This window comes from Capsicum annuum, chromosome 7 (genome assembly GCF_002878395.1).
Source record: "Capsicum annuum cultivar UCD-10X-F1 chromosome 7, UCD10Xv1.1, whole genome shotgun sequence".
Classification (NCBI taxonomy): domain Eukaryota; kingdom Viridiplantae; phylum Streptophyta; class Magnoliopsida; order Solanales; family Solanaceae; genus Capsicum; species Capsicum annuum.
The window spans coordinates 226373797-226391033 of NC_061117.1; the positions used below are offsets into that span (position 1 = coordinate 226373797).

General features: G+C 36.3%; 3 protein-coding genes and 1 long non-coding RNA gene across 5 annotated transcripts; 2 read left to right on the forward strand and 2 right to left on the reverse strand.

The window, feature by feature from the left end:
• The first annotated feature begins 429 nt into the window (after positions 1 to 429).
• LOC107878904 lies at positions 430 to 3124 on the forward strand. Its single transcript, XR_001676963.2, has 2 exons — positions 430 to 661; positions 2727 to 3124. It is a non-coding gene; the product is annotated as an uncharacterized LOC107878904 (long non-coding RNA).
• Positions 3125 to 3574: 450 nt separating this feature from the next.
• Positions 3575 to 6023, reverse strand: LOC107878903 (pentatricopeptide repeat-containing protein At1g79080, chloroplastic). Its single transcript, XM_016726077.2, has one exon. The coding sequence runs from the start codon at positions 5748 to 5750 to the stop codon at positions 3993 to 3995; it is 1758 nt and encodes a 585-aa protein (XP_016581563.2). The 5' UTR covers positions 5751 to 6023; the 3' UTR covers positions 3575 to 3992.
• A 1136-nt stretch (positions 6024 to 7159) lies between these two features.
• Positions 7160 to 7805, forward strand: LOC107878902. The gene has a single exon (XM_016726075.2). It carries the CDS (start codon positions 7224 to 7226, stop codon positions 7677 to 7679), a length of 456 nt encoding a protein of 151 aa, XP_016581561.2. The 5' UTR covers positions 7160 to 7223; the 3' UTR covers positions 7680 to 7805.
• Positions 7806 to 7921: 116 nt separating this feature from the next.
• On the reverse strand, positions 7922 to 16620 carry LOC107878901 (WD repeat-containing protein 75). 2 transcript variants are annotated; one of them, XM_016726074.2, is made up of 17 exons: positions 16436 to 16620; positions 16166 to 16351; positions 15147 to 15326; positions 14053 to 14461; positions 13716 to 13834; positions 13567 to 13644; positions 12911 to 13051; positions 12400 to 12444; positions 11661 to 11827; positions 11448 to 11526; positions 11294 to 11376; positions 10807 to 10936; positions 10237 to 10369; positions 9577 to 9731; positions 9032 to 9215; positions 8364 to 8576; positions 7922 to 8270 (listed from the first exon to the last, which is right to left on the reverse strand). In XM_016726074.2, exons 1-16 carry the CDS (start codon positions 16553 to 16555, stop codon positions 8371 to 8373), a joined length of 2415 nt encoding a protein of 804 aa, XP_016581560.2. In that variant the 5' UTR covers positions 16556 to 16620; the 3' UTR covers positions 7922 to 8270; positions 8364 to 8370. The 2 variants fall into 2 exon arrangements, with proteins under 2 accessions (XP_016581560.2, XP_016581559.2); XM_016726073.2 differs by having other exon boundaries at positions 7922 to 8576; positions 16436 to 16619.
• Positions 16621 to 17237: the final 617 nt, after the last annotated feature.

The following is a 17237-nucleotide window of genomic DNA, read 5'->3' on the forward strand; positions in this document are numbered from 1 at the left end:
TCGGATAGTATTTCGAGTGAGTCTTTTCTTTTTCATTCATGAAGTACTTGGTTAGGTTGTCATCTAGATCTCAATCGAAGCGATTTCAAATTTCGATGTCATTCTTTCATTATTATGATACTTATAGTTGATTTAATATACCCATGTTTAGAACCTCAATTGTGATGGTTCTTCAAGACTTATTTTCACTCTTGCATTCGCTTTTGGCTAAAGCAATCGATTCTCCAACTCTTAAATAATATGACATGTTCCTTCAATGTTTAGCAGGAAAAATAAATACGTAGTTCATTTAGCGTGAACAAACATATAGAAAATTTACTCCTTAATGGATGGAAAAAAAAAAAAGAGAGAAGTTTGATTCTAAATATTTTCCCATGGTTAGTAAACTAATTATATTTGCATTGACAATCAATGAAAAGAATTATTTTTCATTTTAAACGAATATTTTAATTGTAAAAAAACATTTTAGTAAGTATAGCATTTATTTGAAAAAAAAAAAAGGAAAATAGAAAAACGAAGTGTAAATTACTAGAATCTCCCTGGTTGGAGCTAGGGTTAAGTTTACCTCCCTATAAATAGAAGAAGAGGCCACATTTGCATTGTGAAAGCGGCATAAAGAGAGAGCGCCGACGGCGAAATCTGAGCAAGCATGAGGGCCAAGGTTTGTTTTCTGATCCCAAACTATTCATTTTCGCGTTGCTTTTTATGTTTTTTTCAGCTCGATATTGAAAATTTTACAATTGTTATTTGCTAGTAATGATATGATTTGTGATTGTTACTATGGACTAAAGGATCTATTGGCTATTATTTTGGTTAGGTTGAATTTAATCTTATGAAGTCGATATCTGTGAATCGCATGCATGTATGTTGAGGTTTAGCATACTAATATGGCAGCAACTACAACAACATAGCCGGTATATTCCCAAAAAGTTGGGGTCTGGAGCGTATAGTATGTTATAGTAAACCATGAATCTGGGAATACATCAACAACAACATCAGACCGAGTATATTCCCACAAAGTGAGGTCTAGGGAGTAGAGAGTCTGTTTCCGATAGACCCTCGGCTAAAGATAGAGAATAGTATACCAAGGTCGTAATGAGACATGAAATAGGCTGTATATCATAACAGAAATAATAGATAAAAAAAATAAGAACACTAAGTCTCAGAGAAACGGGAAATAAGAGAAATGCGAACAATACGGAATATGAAATAAGAACAATCTGGGAATACATGCACTAGGGAATTTGTCTATAGTTGATTCTAGAGTTAAATAGTCTATAATATGCTTGGAGAGAAAAAATTGTTAGGGTCAACAAGTTTTGGTATGTAAAAGACTGAAGTGAGTCCAAGTCTTGATTTTTGTTTGGCTGTTTTGGTTGTTGCGGTGAGCTAAGTTGCTCGGACTCTCCAAAAATGTTGCCGCATCCGTGTCGGATCCTTCGAAAATACACCATTTTTGGAGGATCCGACACGCACCCATAGACATATTTGAAGAGTCCGATCAACTTAGGTGTTGAGTGGGTCTATCGGAAACAGCCGCTCTACTTTGTTTTGAGGTAGTGGTAAGGATTATGTACACTTTACCCTCCCTAGACCCCACTTTGTGGTTATACACCGGGTATGTTGTTGTTTTGGTTGTTGTGAAGTTTGGTTGACCTCGTAAGATGGCATAAATGAAGCATTCCACGTATGGAAAGAGAAGAGTCAGTCTGATTGGGTTAACTAGAGCTTAGATAAAGCGATAGGCAGAACATAGAGAATTAGTTTGTTTGAGATATTTGTGGCTGAATAGCCAATAGTATCAAGTCAAAATTTGTGGCTCAATAGCCCATAATATTAGATTTAGTATTATTTTGTAAATCGTAACCCAAGTACGACAACTATAGAAACATCAAGTAAATCTTTTTAGGTAAAACCATGAACCTAATTGATACATAGACATTTAAATATCGTAAAGAATTCATAGGATGTTATTGAGCTGGTGTCATTAAGAACCTGTATATAAATTAGGAGGGCATGTGACTTTGCTAGGCATTTGGATCATATAACTTGAGGATAACTAGCGTGTCAATCTTGGGGATTTATAATACATGATTCATGGTGATTGTAGTGTTTGGAGATTATCCATGATGATAGACCTCTTTAGAGGAATGAACTACAAACCATATCAAGGTAAGAGAAACATATTGTATGAGAGACTCGTTTAGGAAGTCCCTTTTTGGGAGGTTTAGCCTTACATTCTTGGATTCAGACTTCTAACATACAAATACAATCAATTACTCCTTCACAGATTTAATCTACAACAATAGTGATATAGGGACTCATGTTAGCGACCAAACATCCTCTTTTCTCCTAGCTTACACGAACCTCCTCTGAGGGACCACCAACAACCAAAACAGCCCCCTATATATACACAATCCTCCTCAATTCATCTCTTACAAGTATTTGTTGGCCTTTATTTTAAGGAGAATTTGCTGGGTTTTTATGTGCCCCGGAACGGAACACATGTTTTTTTTTTGATATAGCTGTTTTGAAAAATGTGGCGTAAGAGGTTCAGAGGAGAGAACTGAGACAATGTGACATGCATTTTTAGCCTCTCCAAAACTCTCTTGGCACCAACATCACGCCATCAACTTGTTTTGTGAACAAAAGGGAGATAGCTAAGATTTGTTTTCTTGTACCATGGTAATTGCAACAGCCTCTAATGTTTTTTCTTTCAAATGCAGTGGAAGAAGAAGCGTATGAGGAGACTGAAGAGGAAGCGCCGAAAGATGAGACAGAGATCTAAGTAGAGCAGGGATCCCAGATGCCTTGGGATGGTTTCTTGGTTGAAACCTGCTGCTTTTACTATTGCTGTCCATCTCCGTAGCAGCTCCGAAGAATGGAGATTGTCCATTGTTTGAAGCTGCATTAGTTAATCTACTATGTTCTATTAAGGAGCTTAGTTTTAGTTTTGAGTATTGCTAGTAAGGCTGTTGATTTGTGTTTTTGAGGTAACTTACTAGTTTTGTCATCCAAAGATGTTTTCTCTTGAACCTTTTCTCTTTTAAGCTGACTTTATTGAGATCTCTGTTTGCCTGGGCTGCATTTCATTTGAATAAAATTATGGCTATGAATGTTGGTACTTCGAGTGATGTTCCGAGTATGAACAGGCGGAAAGTGAAGCACATGCTTGGTCTTGATCCAGCGCGGCCGTGCAAGTGCTTGCTTGGCTCAAGCATATTGAAGCTGAATCTGAAGTATCTCGAAGAGCATCTATCATGTTAATTGGAAGTGTTTATATCACCTTAGCACAATAACTGAAATGTCGTAATTGCATGTTTACGAGAATCAAGAAGGGGGATGCGTAGGTTGATTAGCACTAAAACTTGCCAAATATAATCGTAACATACATCAAAACAATGCATCGAATCAATATAAACCAGAGAGAGACATTATATATGCATACACAAAATAATATAATTGAGTTGAGTTGGAACTCTCCTAGACTTGGCTATATTTGCTGCACACAAAAGATGGAGATTTTCATTTATGAGCGCAAGTAACAGATGCTCACCAACTGAAATTGCAGATGTACAAAATTTTCCACATATATGGAAAAAGAAGTGTCACTAATCCATGCTAGGTGTGCAACATCAATTTTGTCATGCTCAACATTTACTTAAACTAACCATGGGTGGAAGGCAAACACTGCGTGTTCTATCAGACAATACACAACTAGAAAGAAAGCTTCAGATAAAGGAGCTATACAGCAAGAGCAAACTAGTGATAATCGATAAGTTTCACCACTCACCTCTTAAAGCCTACTATGAATAAATAAAAAACCATATCTGAAAACCAATTATCCTGAAAGGTTCATTAGTTGTGTAAAGTTCCCATCTGACAGGCAGCAAGAGAATAATTCTGTTGATTTGGCGTATTTAGCATTTGCTGATGAATAACGTTTGTTAGTTTCTCATCCTGTGACCACTCACTGTCGTAATTGTGAAAGATCAGCATGCTGCCATATCCTCCTCAAGCTCATATTGCATAACAAGTCTTTCAACAGTATTTCTACTTATTACTTTTTTCAGATGCAGTTCCTTTAAGACTACTGATGCAAGCTCCTTGTGTTCTTCATGGATGATCCCTTCAATTAGAATGGTATATGTTATCTCATTGGGCATATAACCTTTGCTGATCACGTCCTCAAATATCTTTAGCGACAAGTCTGTTCTTCTGGATTTGCATAGACCAAGCACAAGCGCATTTAAATTGTCAACGTCAGGCCTATATCCATTTTCTTCCATGATGTAGAATACATCAACGGCAGCCACCAACATCTTCTCCAAGCACAATCCTCTGATCAATGATGAATACGTGTATGAGTCTGGAGTAAATCCGTGGGCTGTCATGTCATACAGAAGCTGAAACGCTGCAAATGTGTTTCCTTTCCTACATAAACCAGAAATCACAGTTCTGCAGAAATCATGAATGGGATAGCTCTGTTTGATCCTCAAAGCTTGGAGAATTGAGAAGGCCTCGTGAGCCAATCCTTCCTCACAAAGCACGGCAATGGCATTATATGTCCCCTCATTAGGACTACAATGTCGTTCCAACATTTGGTCAAGACAACTAATTACTGCATCAACTTTCCTATCTTGGCATAAACGTGCAATTATAGGATTGTAGCTAGCAGCGATTGGCTTGAACTGTTCTCCAAAGTACATTTCATCCAGAATCTTGATGGCATGATCCGTTTGGCCATGAAGAGCAAGTGAACTAATCAATATATTGTATGTTACTATCGATGGTGAACATTCTTCTCCAACCATCTCCGCCAGCAACTCATTCGCTTCCTCCCAGCGACCTTCAAAACACAAGCTCCTCAACAAGATATTATAGCTAACAACATTAGGATTAAACCCTTTCGAAGGCAAGTTTCTAAAGAACTCTTTCGCTTCATCTGTTCTCCCTTCTTTGCACAACCCCGTTAAGAGAACATTGTAACTAACCAAATTAGGCCTTCCACCTTTGGCAATAATATTTTCTAAAAGCAACATTGCTTCATTAACCCCTTTTTCTTTATAACTAGCCTCAAGCAATATGGAATAAGTATATGCATTTGGTACCAACCCTTTCTGCATCAACTTTTCGACGAATTGCAAGCTTTTATTCAAGTTCCCCCTCATACAAAGGCCCCTTATAAGAGAATTGTAGGTGACAGTATTAGTAGGATATCCATATTCTTCCATTTTATCAACTAATTGCATAGCATGACCAACATTTCCCCTCTTACACAGATTATTCACCAAGAAAGTGTAAGAAGCAGCATCAGGTATAGTACCAGAACTCACCATCATTTCCATAACTCTAGCAGCTTTCCTAAGTTTATTACAACTACAAAGATCATACAAAAGCTGAGTTGCATGGATTTTATCAGGCTTCAGTCCCTTTCCCACCATGTATTCCAAATACAAAAAGGCATCATAAAGTCTAAATTCTTTGTTTCTTGGGTCATTTTTCCCTGACCTCCAATTGGGCAGAGTGAAAATAGTACTACTACTACTACTCCCCTTTGAAGCTACTGGTACCTGTTCTTTTACAGCTGAACTCGAATGGGAAGAAGCTAGATTTCTTGAAATGGACTTAGTATAGAAGAAAGGAAGGAACTTTGGTAAAAAAACACAAGAGTTTCTGGCATTTTCTGGTGATGGATTTGTTGCTGTGGACACTGAATTTAATGGGACTGCCATGAAATCAAGAATCATAAAAAAAAAAAAAAAAAAAAAAAAAAAAGAACATACAATATAGGGTCTTTTAGAGAATCTATGCCATTCTTGATTATGAAAAAAGAGAGCTTTTTGTTCTTCTTGTTGCCTCTAAGTGTACAGTATTGAGTTAGTAGAGAAGTTGAGCTCCATCTCTGTCCACTCCCTCTCTTTAGTGTTATCCAAAATACGGGTGAGGGGACTTAATCATAAAGTTCCTTTGTTTTTTCTCCACCTTTTTTTTGGAGAATAAAATATAATGGACGAGTTATGATATTAGATACGGATTCGTATTCCCGTTTGGCATAAGCTGAAAAAAAGGGTATTTTAAAGTTAAAGTGTTTGAATAAAAGTGCTGAAATTTAAAAAATAATTATTAATGTGTTTGGTAAATAATGTTTTTAAATACTTTTTTTTAATTAAAATGACTGAAATATTTTTATAGTTGTTAATAATATACAGTTGATTATTATTAATTTTTATTGCTAAAATGATTCAAATTAAAATAAATATATATTTTAAAAAAATATTTTCATGAATGACTATTAATTTGTACGTTAAAAATATTTTTTTTAAGAGTTTAAAGTGTTGAATGTTTGTGTTTGAAAAATATAATTACATATTAAAAGATTATTTATTTTTTCATGGTTACATTAAAATTTCGTATCATTCGGTTTTTTTATTTATTTAAAGCGGGGCTAATCAGCCCACTTATTTATTTGAAAGACAAAATAAGATTGTTGATTAAGGGTAAAATGGAATAACATATAATTGCAAGAGTCAAAATAGTAATTTACACTGTCAACTTAAAATTTCAAAAAAATAAGCACCTACTTGACTGCTTCTTGATTTTGATTTAAAAAAAAGTCAAAATCAACTTATTTTAATCAAATTATAACTTTACCAAACACCATTATAAGCAACAAAGTACCAACTTATAAACACACCCAAACACATTCTAAACCATTAGCTTTTCATTATACTTTTTTGTTCATATTATAAATTTATTACATAGGTAAATATATTTACACTATATTTATTTGAGGGTAGATGTAAAATTCATAAATTTTTAATTTTAACTTCGTTTCTAAATTAATAGAAAGAAAATGTGTAAGAGGAAATGCTATTGGGTAAGACTTGAAAATTGAAATTCCACACTTAATCATACAGAAATAAATAGATATAGCACGTGAATGTCCCATCTATTAAAAATGATCTCCCTATTGATAGCAAAAAATATTTACGTAACAATACCTTTTCAATCTTCGTTTGTGCGATTATATTGGTATGTTGGTGTAATACGAAGACATCCAAATCCAATGTCAATTAGCTCTTCTTTTTTTTTTTTTTGGTAAAGCTACGTATTGCTTTGCAAGCTGTTAGTAGTATTAGGCAGCAAGAAAGAGGGTCCACGTCTTCACAAGCAGAACACTTGTCTCCCTCTGCCCCTTTGCTCTGCTTATAAAGCTTTGCATGGAACTAATTAAACCAAAGTACATTCTAGTGGTCACCAGAAAGGAGCAAATAGAGAAGCAGACAGAGGTTTTTGTTGCAAAAGCAATGGCCAAGAGCAAAGATGATGTAAGTTTTGGGACAGCTCAAGCAAGACTATCTGAAGATGATGCTCTTAGAATAAGGTACAAAGCAGGCACTCCTCTTGAAGGTGGAAAAATTGCTGACTCTCAACCTGTGGATCTTTTTCCCAGTGCTCATAGTATTGAGAATCAACAAGGCAAGATTGCTGATTCTCAACCCGTTGAACTCTCCTCAAGTGCACAAAATATTGCAGCAGCAAAACAAAAAGAAGAAAAACATCAAGATCCCGTTGTTTATGAGGATGAGAATATGGATAAAAATCTGCCGCCGGCAGCTGCAACCCTCATGTTTGATAGCAACAAGGCTGACAATTTGACAACAAATCCTCCTTGAGTTGGAACTAAACCTCATCACTCATCATCAGCTTTGAAGTTCTGTTTGTTTTGCATATGTTTGGAAATTATCTTTGGATCCTTCCGTACTGTTGCTAATAATAAAAAAAACTTTATTTAGCTGCTACTTCTCTCTGTTTGTGTTGGGAAATGCAGGTCATAAAACAGTTTTTTAACTTGTTAAAACACAATAATGTGCTATTATCATGTCTGCCTAATTTGTAGGACAGTCAAAAGTAAAACTTTTCTCTCCTAGGAACAGGAGCATCAAGTTAATGCAGAATATTTAAAGTGTGACTATTGCGCTAATAAATGTGACACTATTAAACACAACATGACTTAAGTAGAATTCGTTTGTATTCCTGTTTAACCTCGCAGGCTCAATAATAAGTTCCAAGCTACAAAAATTCAATATCCAGACAAGACATCTAATCGTGCTACCAAAATTCCAAACCCACTCAAACTGGGCATCCTTTCTTGAACTCACAGCTTTAACGGAATGGCTGCCTCCTTAGACCAGATTTTACGTCGACCCCCACTGTTCACAGCCTCGAGCTAGTGTCACTATGTGCATGTCAGGCAGCTCTCTCAGCTGCAATGAGATCCAAGTTTTAACAACAATGTCGTCGTCGTCTCATCAATGAGCACAGATTAGACCAGAGAGTCTGCCTTGCAAGAAACTTACTGACAAATCACTCAACTGCACTACTTCTCTTCTGCAATAATGATTCCAGGAATGTAGAACACAATTTAGTAAGAGGAGGAAGATTGTGAGATGGTCCACTGAAAAGCGTCTCCCAATATCTTCCTGATGGTACTGATGTGATAGATGGAACTTGTTTTCTCTCTAAGCCAAATTCTGGTAGGTCCCCATAGATAGATGCATAACCGAACTTCCCTGCAAATAGGATAGCATATAGTTTCACCAGTCATGACAGTTTTCTTTAAATATTTAAAGAAACACTGTAGAAAGATAATTTTGCTAAAGATTTTCTAGAATATGTGCTTTGATTTGACAATGATGCTATGAAAAAACAAGGACTTTGTAGTCAACCAATTCAGCTTATGTTTCTTCCTCTTTCCTTAGGTTATCACAAGAGACCATGCAGTAACCATACATCTTTGGGCCTCAGGGCTCGTCATTTTAGGGCCTGTAGCACCCATTAAAGCTTCTAAGAGTAAGGTTAATTTCAATTACTTTTTGAGTATTTTGGTCCAACCCACAGTTATCCTGAAGCACCCCATCACACATAAAATAAACCAAAAGAGGCCGATGTACATCCCGGATTAACAGAGGCTAGAAACTGAAATTCATAAAAGCTATGTGACAAGGGTAGACAAAATGGGACAGACCTGTTTCCTCAACATCAGCAAGATTTCCTCGGCTTATCTTATGTATGTGGGTGTGACTGTCGAATGGATCAAAAAGCACATATTCATGATCAACGTTTAGATACGCTAACAGCAACTGCACTGATCTGCCATCATCCTCCGACTTGGGACTTCCGCGAACGAAAGCAAGTGAAGCACCTTTTGCCTGTTTAAGAGAGAATGAGAAGCAAACAAAGTAAAGATGCCCAGTTCTTGCCCCATTTATAGATAGAGTTTCCACTTTAAGAGATGTGATACCTCTCGCAACAAATGAATTAGATTAGAAAGGCAAGAAACTGTCAGAAAGGTACACATAACATAACTGCAGTCTCTTCTGAAGGGTGATGGTGACAGAAAAATAAAAGAGAGGTGTCAGAAACATATTTACACTGGGTGCAGGAAAGCCTTCACAAGATCAAGAACTCACCACCTCTAAACGAATCCCCATCATAACTGACATCAAGTTCCCAACTAAAAACTTTGAAAAGAAAGAAAAACTCAAAATTTGAGGAAACGGGAGTCAATACCTTTCTTACAAACCAGCTTGCTACGGGAACAGGATCTCCAGCGCTGAATAATAAGATCACACCATCCCCAGCCGGAGTTGTGGCCCCATATCCAACTGACTTTGGGAGAAGGACCAGGATGGCAAACGAGGAGTCATCCATCGCACAAGTTACAGCTGCAGTGATGAATAAGATATTAATTGAAAAAAAAACATTAACAAATGGTTTATGGTAATGTTTGACACATTACATAACAATAAAAAGATTCCCCCCGAAAAACATATGAAAAGACAATGAAAATGAGAAATATCTGCTCAAAAATCAGATGTTCGCCCATTTTTCTCATTAACTAGAAGCAGAATCCTTAATCAAGTCTCGCTCTCGAGAAAAAGACAATCAAAATGAGAAATTATCTGCTCAAAAATTCAGATGTCCGCTCATTTTTCTCATTAATTAGAAGCAGAATCCTTAATCGAGTCTCTCTCTCTCTCTCTCTCTCTCTCAAGATATGAAAAGACAATGAAAATGGGAAGTATCTCTCAAAAAAATCAGATGTTCACCCATTTTTCTCATTAACTAGAAGCAGACTGTTAGAAATAAATGATAAGGTTTTGATATAATTTTAATACTGTTGTCTGAAGTCTATTAGGGCAAAGTATGAGAAACAAGTGACATACAAACCTTCTATCTTAAGCCTGTAAGACCATGATACAGACAGTTTTGACATGCTCCACACTGATACTTGTGCATTAGAACCTTGCGATGTGGTTACAATATACTCTGACTTCCCAATAAATGCTAACCAAGAGATTGGCTGCACAAAGGAAATAGTTCAAATGAGACAAATAATGTATAGATCAATATAGAAAGAATGATAAAGGTGTACAAAGTGCCACGAGGAAAGCATCAAAACTGCAAATAATTTTTTCAAGATTTGTTGTCAAGGTATTTAGGTTGTTTCCTGGGCTCATATTTCCTTCGTTTGTTTTAACAAAAAGGATAACTTCATAGCTAGCTTCTTTGCCATTAAATGAAATTTACCAGACAGCAACAGGGAGTGAGTCGTAAAGAACAAATTTTTGTTATTAATAAGTTATAAAGACCACTTGAGGTAGAACGCTTTCAAACACTGAGTAAAAAACTTTCTCCCTCCAAAGCAGGTGATTTAAATCTGAAATCAGAAGAGTCAGATTGTTATTTGTTTTGATAGGCCAATAGTGTGAAATTAATAATGGCCTGTCAAGAATATACCTCAAGACTGTCCCCAACTGTCGCCACAAGAATATTCTTCTCTGGATCCCACAACGTAATAACTCTTTCTGCAGCAACAGCCAGCACAGAACCATCTCCGGAAAAGGCAGCCGCTGTCATTGCCTTTTTCCTATAAAAGGAGAAAGCCATGTCAAACAAGAAAATAGAGGTCCTATCTATTTATTATGTAGTAGTCATGAACATTGGCATAGTTGAAACAAGCTGTGCCATAAATCATAGAACATTAAATGCAAATGACAGCAGATTGCTAGTGTTCATGTGCAAATGAAATGAAACTGAATGAACAGCAAAAAAAGTGGCATTTTCACCTAGAATCTCTTTTCTCAAACAGTTGGGATCTTTCTACGTGGTAGGTCAGTTTTTTATCTGACTGCTATGATCATTTTTTAGACATTCTACGGTAAACATAACAGAATAAAATCAATAATGTGACTTCTCTATAATGTTCAACTTAAGCCAAACATACTTGTAAGAACCAACAGAATGACATGTCCATCCAGCGTGGTGCATCCGGTCTTTTTGTTGCATCTCCTGACTGCCGACCCAAACCTACCAAAAGACAGTGTTGTTAGTGAACACTGAACTCATAACTTCACTAACATTTAAATTTATCAACTTACCTTGAAATCAGCACCCTGTGAGGTGGTAACAGCCATGTGACGCAAAGGATGGAAAGCAATGGACGAAATACCAGAATCTCTGCAAACCCAGCATGAAAGAAAAGCTAGAGCATAGATAGATTTACAAGAAAGACGTACTGCCCAGTTTATTAGAGCGCTAGCTAATACACATTTTGAGACAAAACGAACTCCGAGAATTATACAAGAAAGAACCTGTGGGGCTCATAGACAACTGTGGATAAGCTGAAGTCTTTATTTGAAGAGCTGCATGACCAAAACTTCAGACTTACAAGACCTCCTATTCCTTCTTCAGCAAACCTTGTTTCTACAGTAATCATGATGGAACCCTCTGGAGACAGGGCGACCAAATCCACGATGACCTGCAACAGACCAAAAAAGAACTGTTCAACCCTCAACTTCTAACAGCTTGTTCATATTATTACAATAATTTCAATAGAAGCACTGTTCTCCGCACTCCGTAGAAGGGTTTCTAACCATCTAGGAAACTTGTTCCAGAGTATGTTGTAATGCATAGTATGAAGACTATGGAACTTGAGATCGGAGCATAATAGGTTTATGATGTGAAGCACAAGATTAAGTTCAACAAACAAATCATTGCAAATTCAGCTAGGTTTCTTCGTTCTTCCCTATTCCTTGGAAAATTTGTTGGGGAGAAGAATTTATATAACCAATAACAAAGGGAAAATCCACAAAAGGGAAATCCACATTCTGTCTAGAAGCACATGGTACAAAGTAGTAGAAAAGCTGATCAATTTCTCAGGTTATTTAATTCTAGGATATAGGAACTTGTCGTCTACCATTCACCCAGAGACACACACGCATCCATATAAACAATTATAAATACTGATCAGATACTGGAATATAAATTTATATATGGCTGTTCAGGACTTCGCAAATAAAATAAGAAGATCAACAGGAAAAAAAACTATACCGTGACTTCATCAGCTGGTTGGTGGCTTCTTTCACAAACTAGAACCTACAAATGGACAGGTAGGGGCAAAATCAACTACCAACTCTAGTAAAAAGAATACATATTTAAAGTACTAAGACGAGGAAAACTGTTTGCTAGCTCACAAAAGTACATCTAATGTTTAAATGATTGCTCTTCTCGAATCCCCCTCCCTGCTACTCACTGGATATATCTAAAGCTTGCCTGTAAAATAAAAATGTATGCTCCTAGCCCCAATCATAAAAGTCGGGACATCAGATGTCCAGGAAACCTTACAAAACCCCTCTCTGTGAATCAAAACAAAAGGCAAACACCCCAAGGGCGCTACCAGACAGACTAATTGTCACGCAAAAAGATTGAAACAACACGAAAGCGTGCTACTAAAAAAAAAGGTAAAAGAAAATTAGGTTGCAAGTTTTATTTCCCTTTTTTTTTTTAACTTTATCTTCTTTTTTTTCTTTTTTGCGCTAAACAGAAAAAACTATCCACTTACCTCAGAAACCTCACGGTCATTAAACAAGCTATAGAACTGGATACAGTAATTTTCTGAACATACGGCAACTAGCCCCGCGGCAGAGTCAAAAACAATTCCTTCAGATGAGCCATCAGACATATCCAAGACCGTGCTACGAAGCTGAAAATTAAAGATGTAAGGACTCCCAAAGTGAAAATTTCGATATGCCATGTCCAAACATCAGGTAAGATGGAAATAAGTGTGTTGAATGGATTGACCAAACACTCCAAGCAAAGACATTATAGAACATGCGCATAGATGATCATCTAACCCACTGCAGCCATTGGGCTAGAGGAATCTTTACTATTGCTCATATACACACGGTTTGTAGTTATGATAACCAATCTAAAGAGAATCAACATAAACAAGATATGCATGAAACCAAAAGGGAAATGAGACCCAACAGTGACATGTACAACTGCAATAAGATAGATTTGTTCTAGAGCTTGGAACAACATTCCATATTTATATATATATATATATGTCAAACAAAATCGTTAATGAACTTAAGATTTTTTCCTTTGATAATTATTATGAACACAGAACAACATCCTAGCAAAATGCTGACAGGCATGAAGTCTCTTCTCCACTTTTAATCTTTTCTAGTTATGTTTTGCCTAAGAGAAAGAACAAACCTTGATTCCTTGAATGGATCTCAATACTTCCATCGAAGGCATTTTAAGAAGGTAGATTCGATTATCTGCACAAGATATCTGGACAAATTTACTTAGTAAGAACAAAATCCAGTGGCAACGACTTTTACTTTATGGACGAATCTGCTTACAGAGGACAGAGAAGGATCAGATGAGATGGTAAAATACAAAAGGGGGGATCCTATTCGCGGGAGGAATTTTTGCTTCCCTGTGTCTAACTGCCAAACCACGAGAACTCCTTCCTTCCCACCTGGATCAAGTTAAATAGTTGCTAAGTTCAAGTAAACATTGAATCATACTACATTTTGTACTTTAAATTCCAAATAAATAGAAGAGAGATGCTCCTAAAAAGTTCCAACAAGCTATGACTTTGTATACAATAAGTTGTCCACAAGAGCATCACCATGAATACAAGGTTCTAAACTCATATTTATACAACCAACCATGCGGCTCATACTAAATTTATACCTGAGTAGAGATAGGCACCGTCGGAAGAAAAAAAGAGAACTTTCACTTCTGCAGAGTGCCAGTGCCTTGTGGTACAAGAATCAGCATCATCTTCCCCCCTAACTCCGGGCTTTTCCTCAATGTCCTTCATCAGTCCTCCTCTCTGTTTATTTCCCGATGAGAAACTATGATCCCCAACACCCCTCCATATTAAGATCCTTCCAGTTACATCTCCAGCTGCAACAATTCTGTCTGTTGGATGAAAAGCTAGAGTGCTCACGGCTTTCGTATGATGTAACCTGATTTTCTTAAGCACTGCTTGATCAGAATCTTTTGCTGGTATTTCCCATATGCGAAGCTTGCGCTTGTCACAGATGCCCATGTATCTTCCAGTAGAACTTAGTGTTATTGATAGTGTGTTTTTTTGACTCTGCGAGAAAGTTAGAAACCGTGGTCAACCTCGACCGCAGACAAAAATGCTATTGTAGGCTTTACTTTGTAAAATAAGGTAAGGGTGAGAATTTGACTGTGGCAAATGCAATGATGTAAAAGATCATCACACCTTCATGTCAACATACGATCTAGAAGCAAAAGATAGCTCAAGACAACTTTTTAACAAGCTATAAATAGTTCAACATGAAAACATATATTTTGCCCCGGAAAACACTTGCACGATTGTTAACAGTAACAACAACAACATAACCAGCGTAATCCCACAAATTGAGGTCTAGGGAGGGTAAAGTGTACGCAGTCCATACCACTACCTCATAAAATCGTTAACATTAGCTGGTGTGATATATTTTTAATAAGATATATAAGGTTTCAAGGTTGGATCTGAAACATAACTGAAGAGACGGGTAACTTCATACTGATTTAACAAAGAAGTTTAAAAAAAAAAATCCTATGACTTGTGTAATAGATTTTCTATTCGGGACAATCATAAAACACTGGTCACGATTTAAACAACCAACAACAATCTACTGTTTTAGACCTAGAACCATCTTCATGCACAATTACTTTTTTACAAAGAGCCATCTTAGTGCAAAAATTACAACAATCGATAGATACTTTTTCTTCATGGGAAATAGGTAAGCGTGGCAGACAATTTCGCATACCTCAGCGAGAGTCACTCCACCAACCAAAGTAGATTTGGTTAAGTTACACTTCCTTATCTGACACCATGAAGCATTACTCTCTCCCTGCTGTTCTTTCAAAACTCTGATAGATACATATGCAAAAAGATCAGAAGCCTTTTCGCTACTCTCTGTCGGTTGTAATGATAAACCTGGAATTACCTGGTAAAGATGACAGAGGGATGATATAAAGATATGCCGAAATGATAGCACACACACAGAGTCTGGGAAAGAGATGTTGCTAGACCTGACTAGTACTTAGTATACAACGTAAAGCAACAGAAAAGGTGAAGCTGGAAAGTGGTTTCGTCATGACAGATTGTCCATTTGTTCGTGTATAATGCAATTCGTGAGTTCTTCCAGGAATCTAGTCCTACATTCCTGGTATCTAGGCAACTACCATTTCCTCAAGTAGGAAAGGAACCCACAGCTAACTACACCTAATTTCGTCCCATCCATATACTTGTGTCCTTGCCCAATTATAGCTCCAGAAATTCCCAAGCCTTGGCATGACATTCATTTAGCAAAAAAGAGCATCACTAGCACCTAAATCACCTAATGCTAGATTTTATGCTTCACTAACAATCCTTTTTCTCCATGTAATTTCAATTTATCTATTATTTTCTCATAGAGGTAAGCAGTAAAATCAATATTCTAGCCAGGAGTCTCACAGAAAAAAATGAAATTCTCAACTTTAGAGTTGAAATACTACTAATACCCGAATCAAATCCTAACAGAGACGAAAAAGGTGTTTTCTTTTCCATTGGTCTAGACAGTGGTAGGAGGTACCAGTGGAACAGTCAAGGTACACTATCAACTTCCAAGCTCGAGCTATAGCTCGAGGTAACTATATACAATGTATAACTACCACAACCACCAGGTAATATAGTCATAATCAATCCATAATAATCTCGACATTATGTCATAGTTCACGTCGAACGTTTGATTGATTATACATTGAAGCACTCAGAGTAAAAAAAAAAAAAAAGAAAGAAATTTACCATTGAGTGGATGGGAAACTGAACATCAATACTTCTTATCAGCTCTGGTACCGAAAAATCCCAATATTTAATAGTACCATCCTCCGACGCAGTCCAACAGTAACACAATATCTTTCCTGCCGGACTAGTAGACGGTACTACCACTACCGATGTCACCAATCCTTTATGTCCTTCCAATTCAGCAATCTGCAAAAACAAAAAATTACAAAAATTAACAACTTACACAGCTAATTTTTCAGCTGTATATTTTTTGGACAAAGTAAAGTGAACCTGTAAGCCAGTAGATGTGCTGAAAATGGAAATGGTGTTTCCGGTACATACGAGAAGCTTCTTTGCATCATTTGAAAACGCCGGCGATGAAGAAATTAAGCTTCTTCCGCCTGTAATCATCTTTGAGAGCTAAAGAAGAAGAGTGGCTTTACCTAAACCCTAAACCTCTGGAAAGAAAATGAGGGAGGAAGGGTTAAATATTTTTATATTAATTACGTTCAGAGACTACTAGTTTCATTAATTGTGATTGGATCCCTTATAAGTTATGAAAAGTGAAAAGGTTTTGATGTTTGATTTGGGAAATTTATGGGGATAAAAAAGACATTTTTGACAATAATGAATGTTGTATTAAATCAAACTTTATTTGATTTGGATGAATTTTGTTTTATTTTTTTATTTTTAAAATGTGATGATAAAATTGACATCTTATTTCAAATAAATGCATTTTTAATCGATAAGATGAAGTTGATCAGATGGTACGCACTCAAATAAAATCTAAAGTTTCATTATGAGATGATTTTATATGTACTCTAGTTCTTTTTATTTGTGAAAAGAGTGATCGGATTTTTATACTTTCTTTCTTTGCATTTTAATATTGTCCAGGTTTTTCTTTTGGTTAATATTATTTGTTAAAAAAAATAATACATATATTAGCTTTGTGTATTACTAATAACTTATTTGGTAAACTTTTAAAATCGGAGTTATGCAATTTATGGGTTCTAATACATACATTAGCATAGTGAAACATGCAATAGCCTCAAAACTTTTTTCACAGTAAATAAATATTCTTAAAACTTATGCA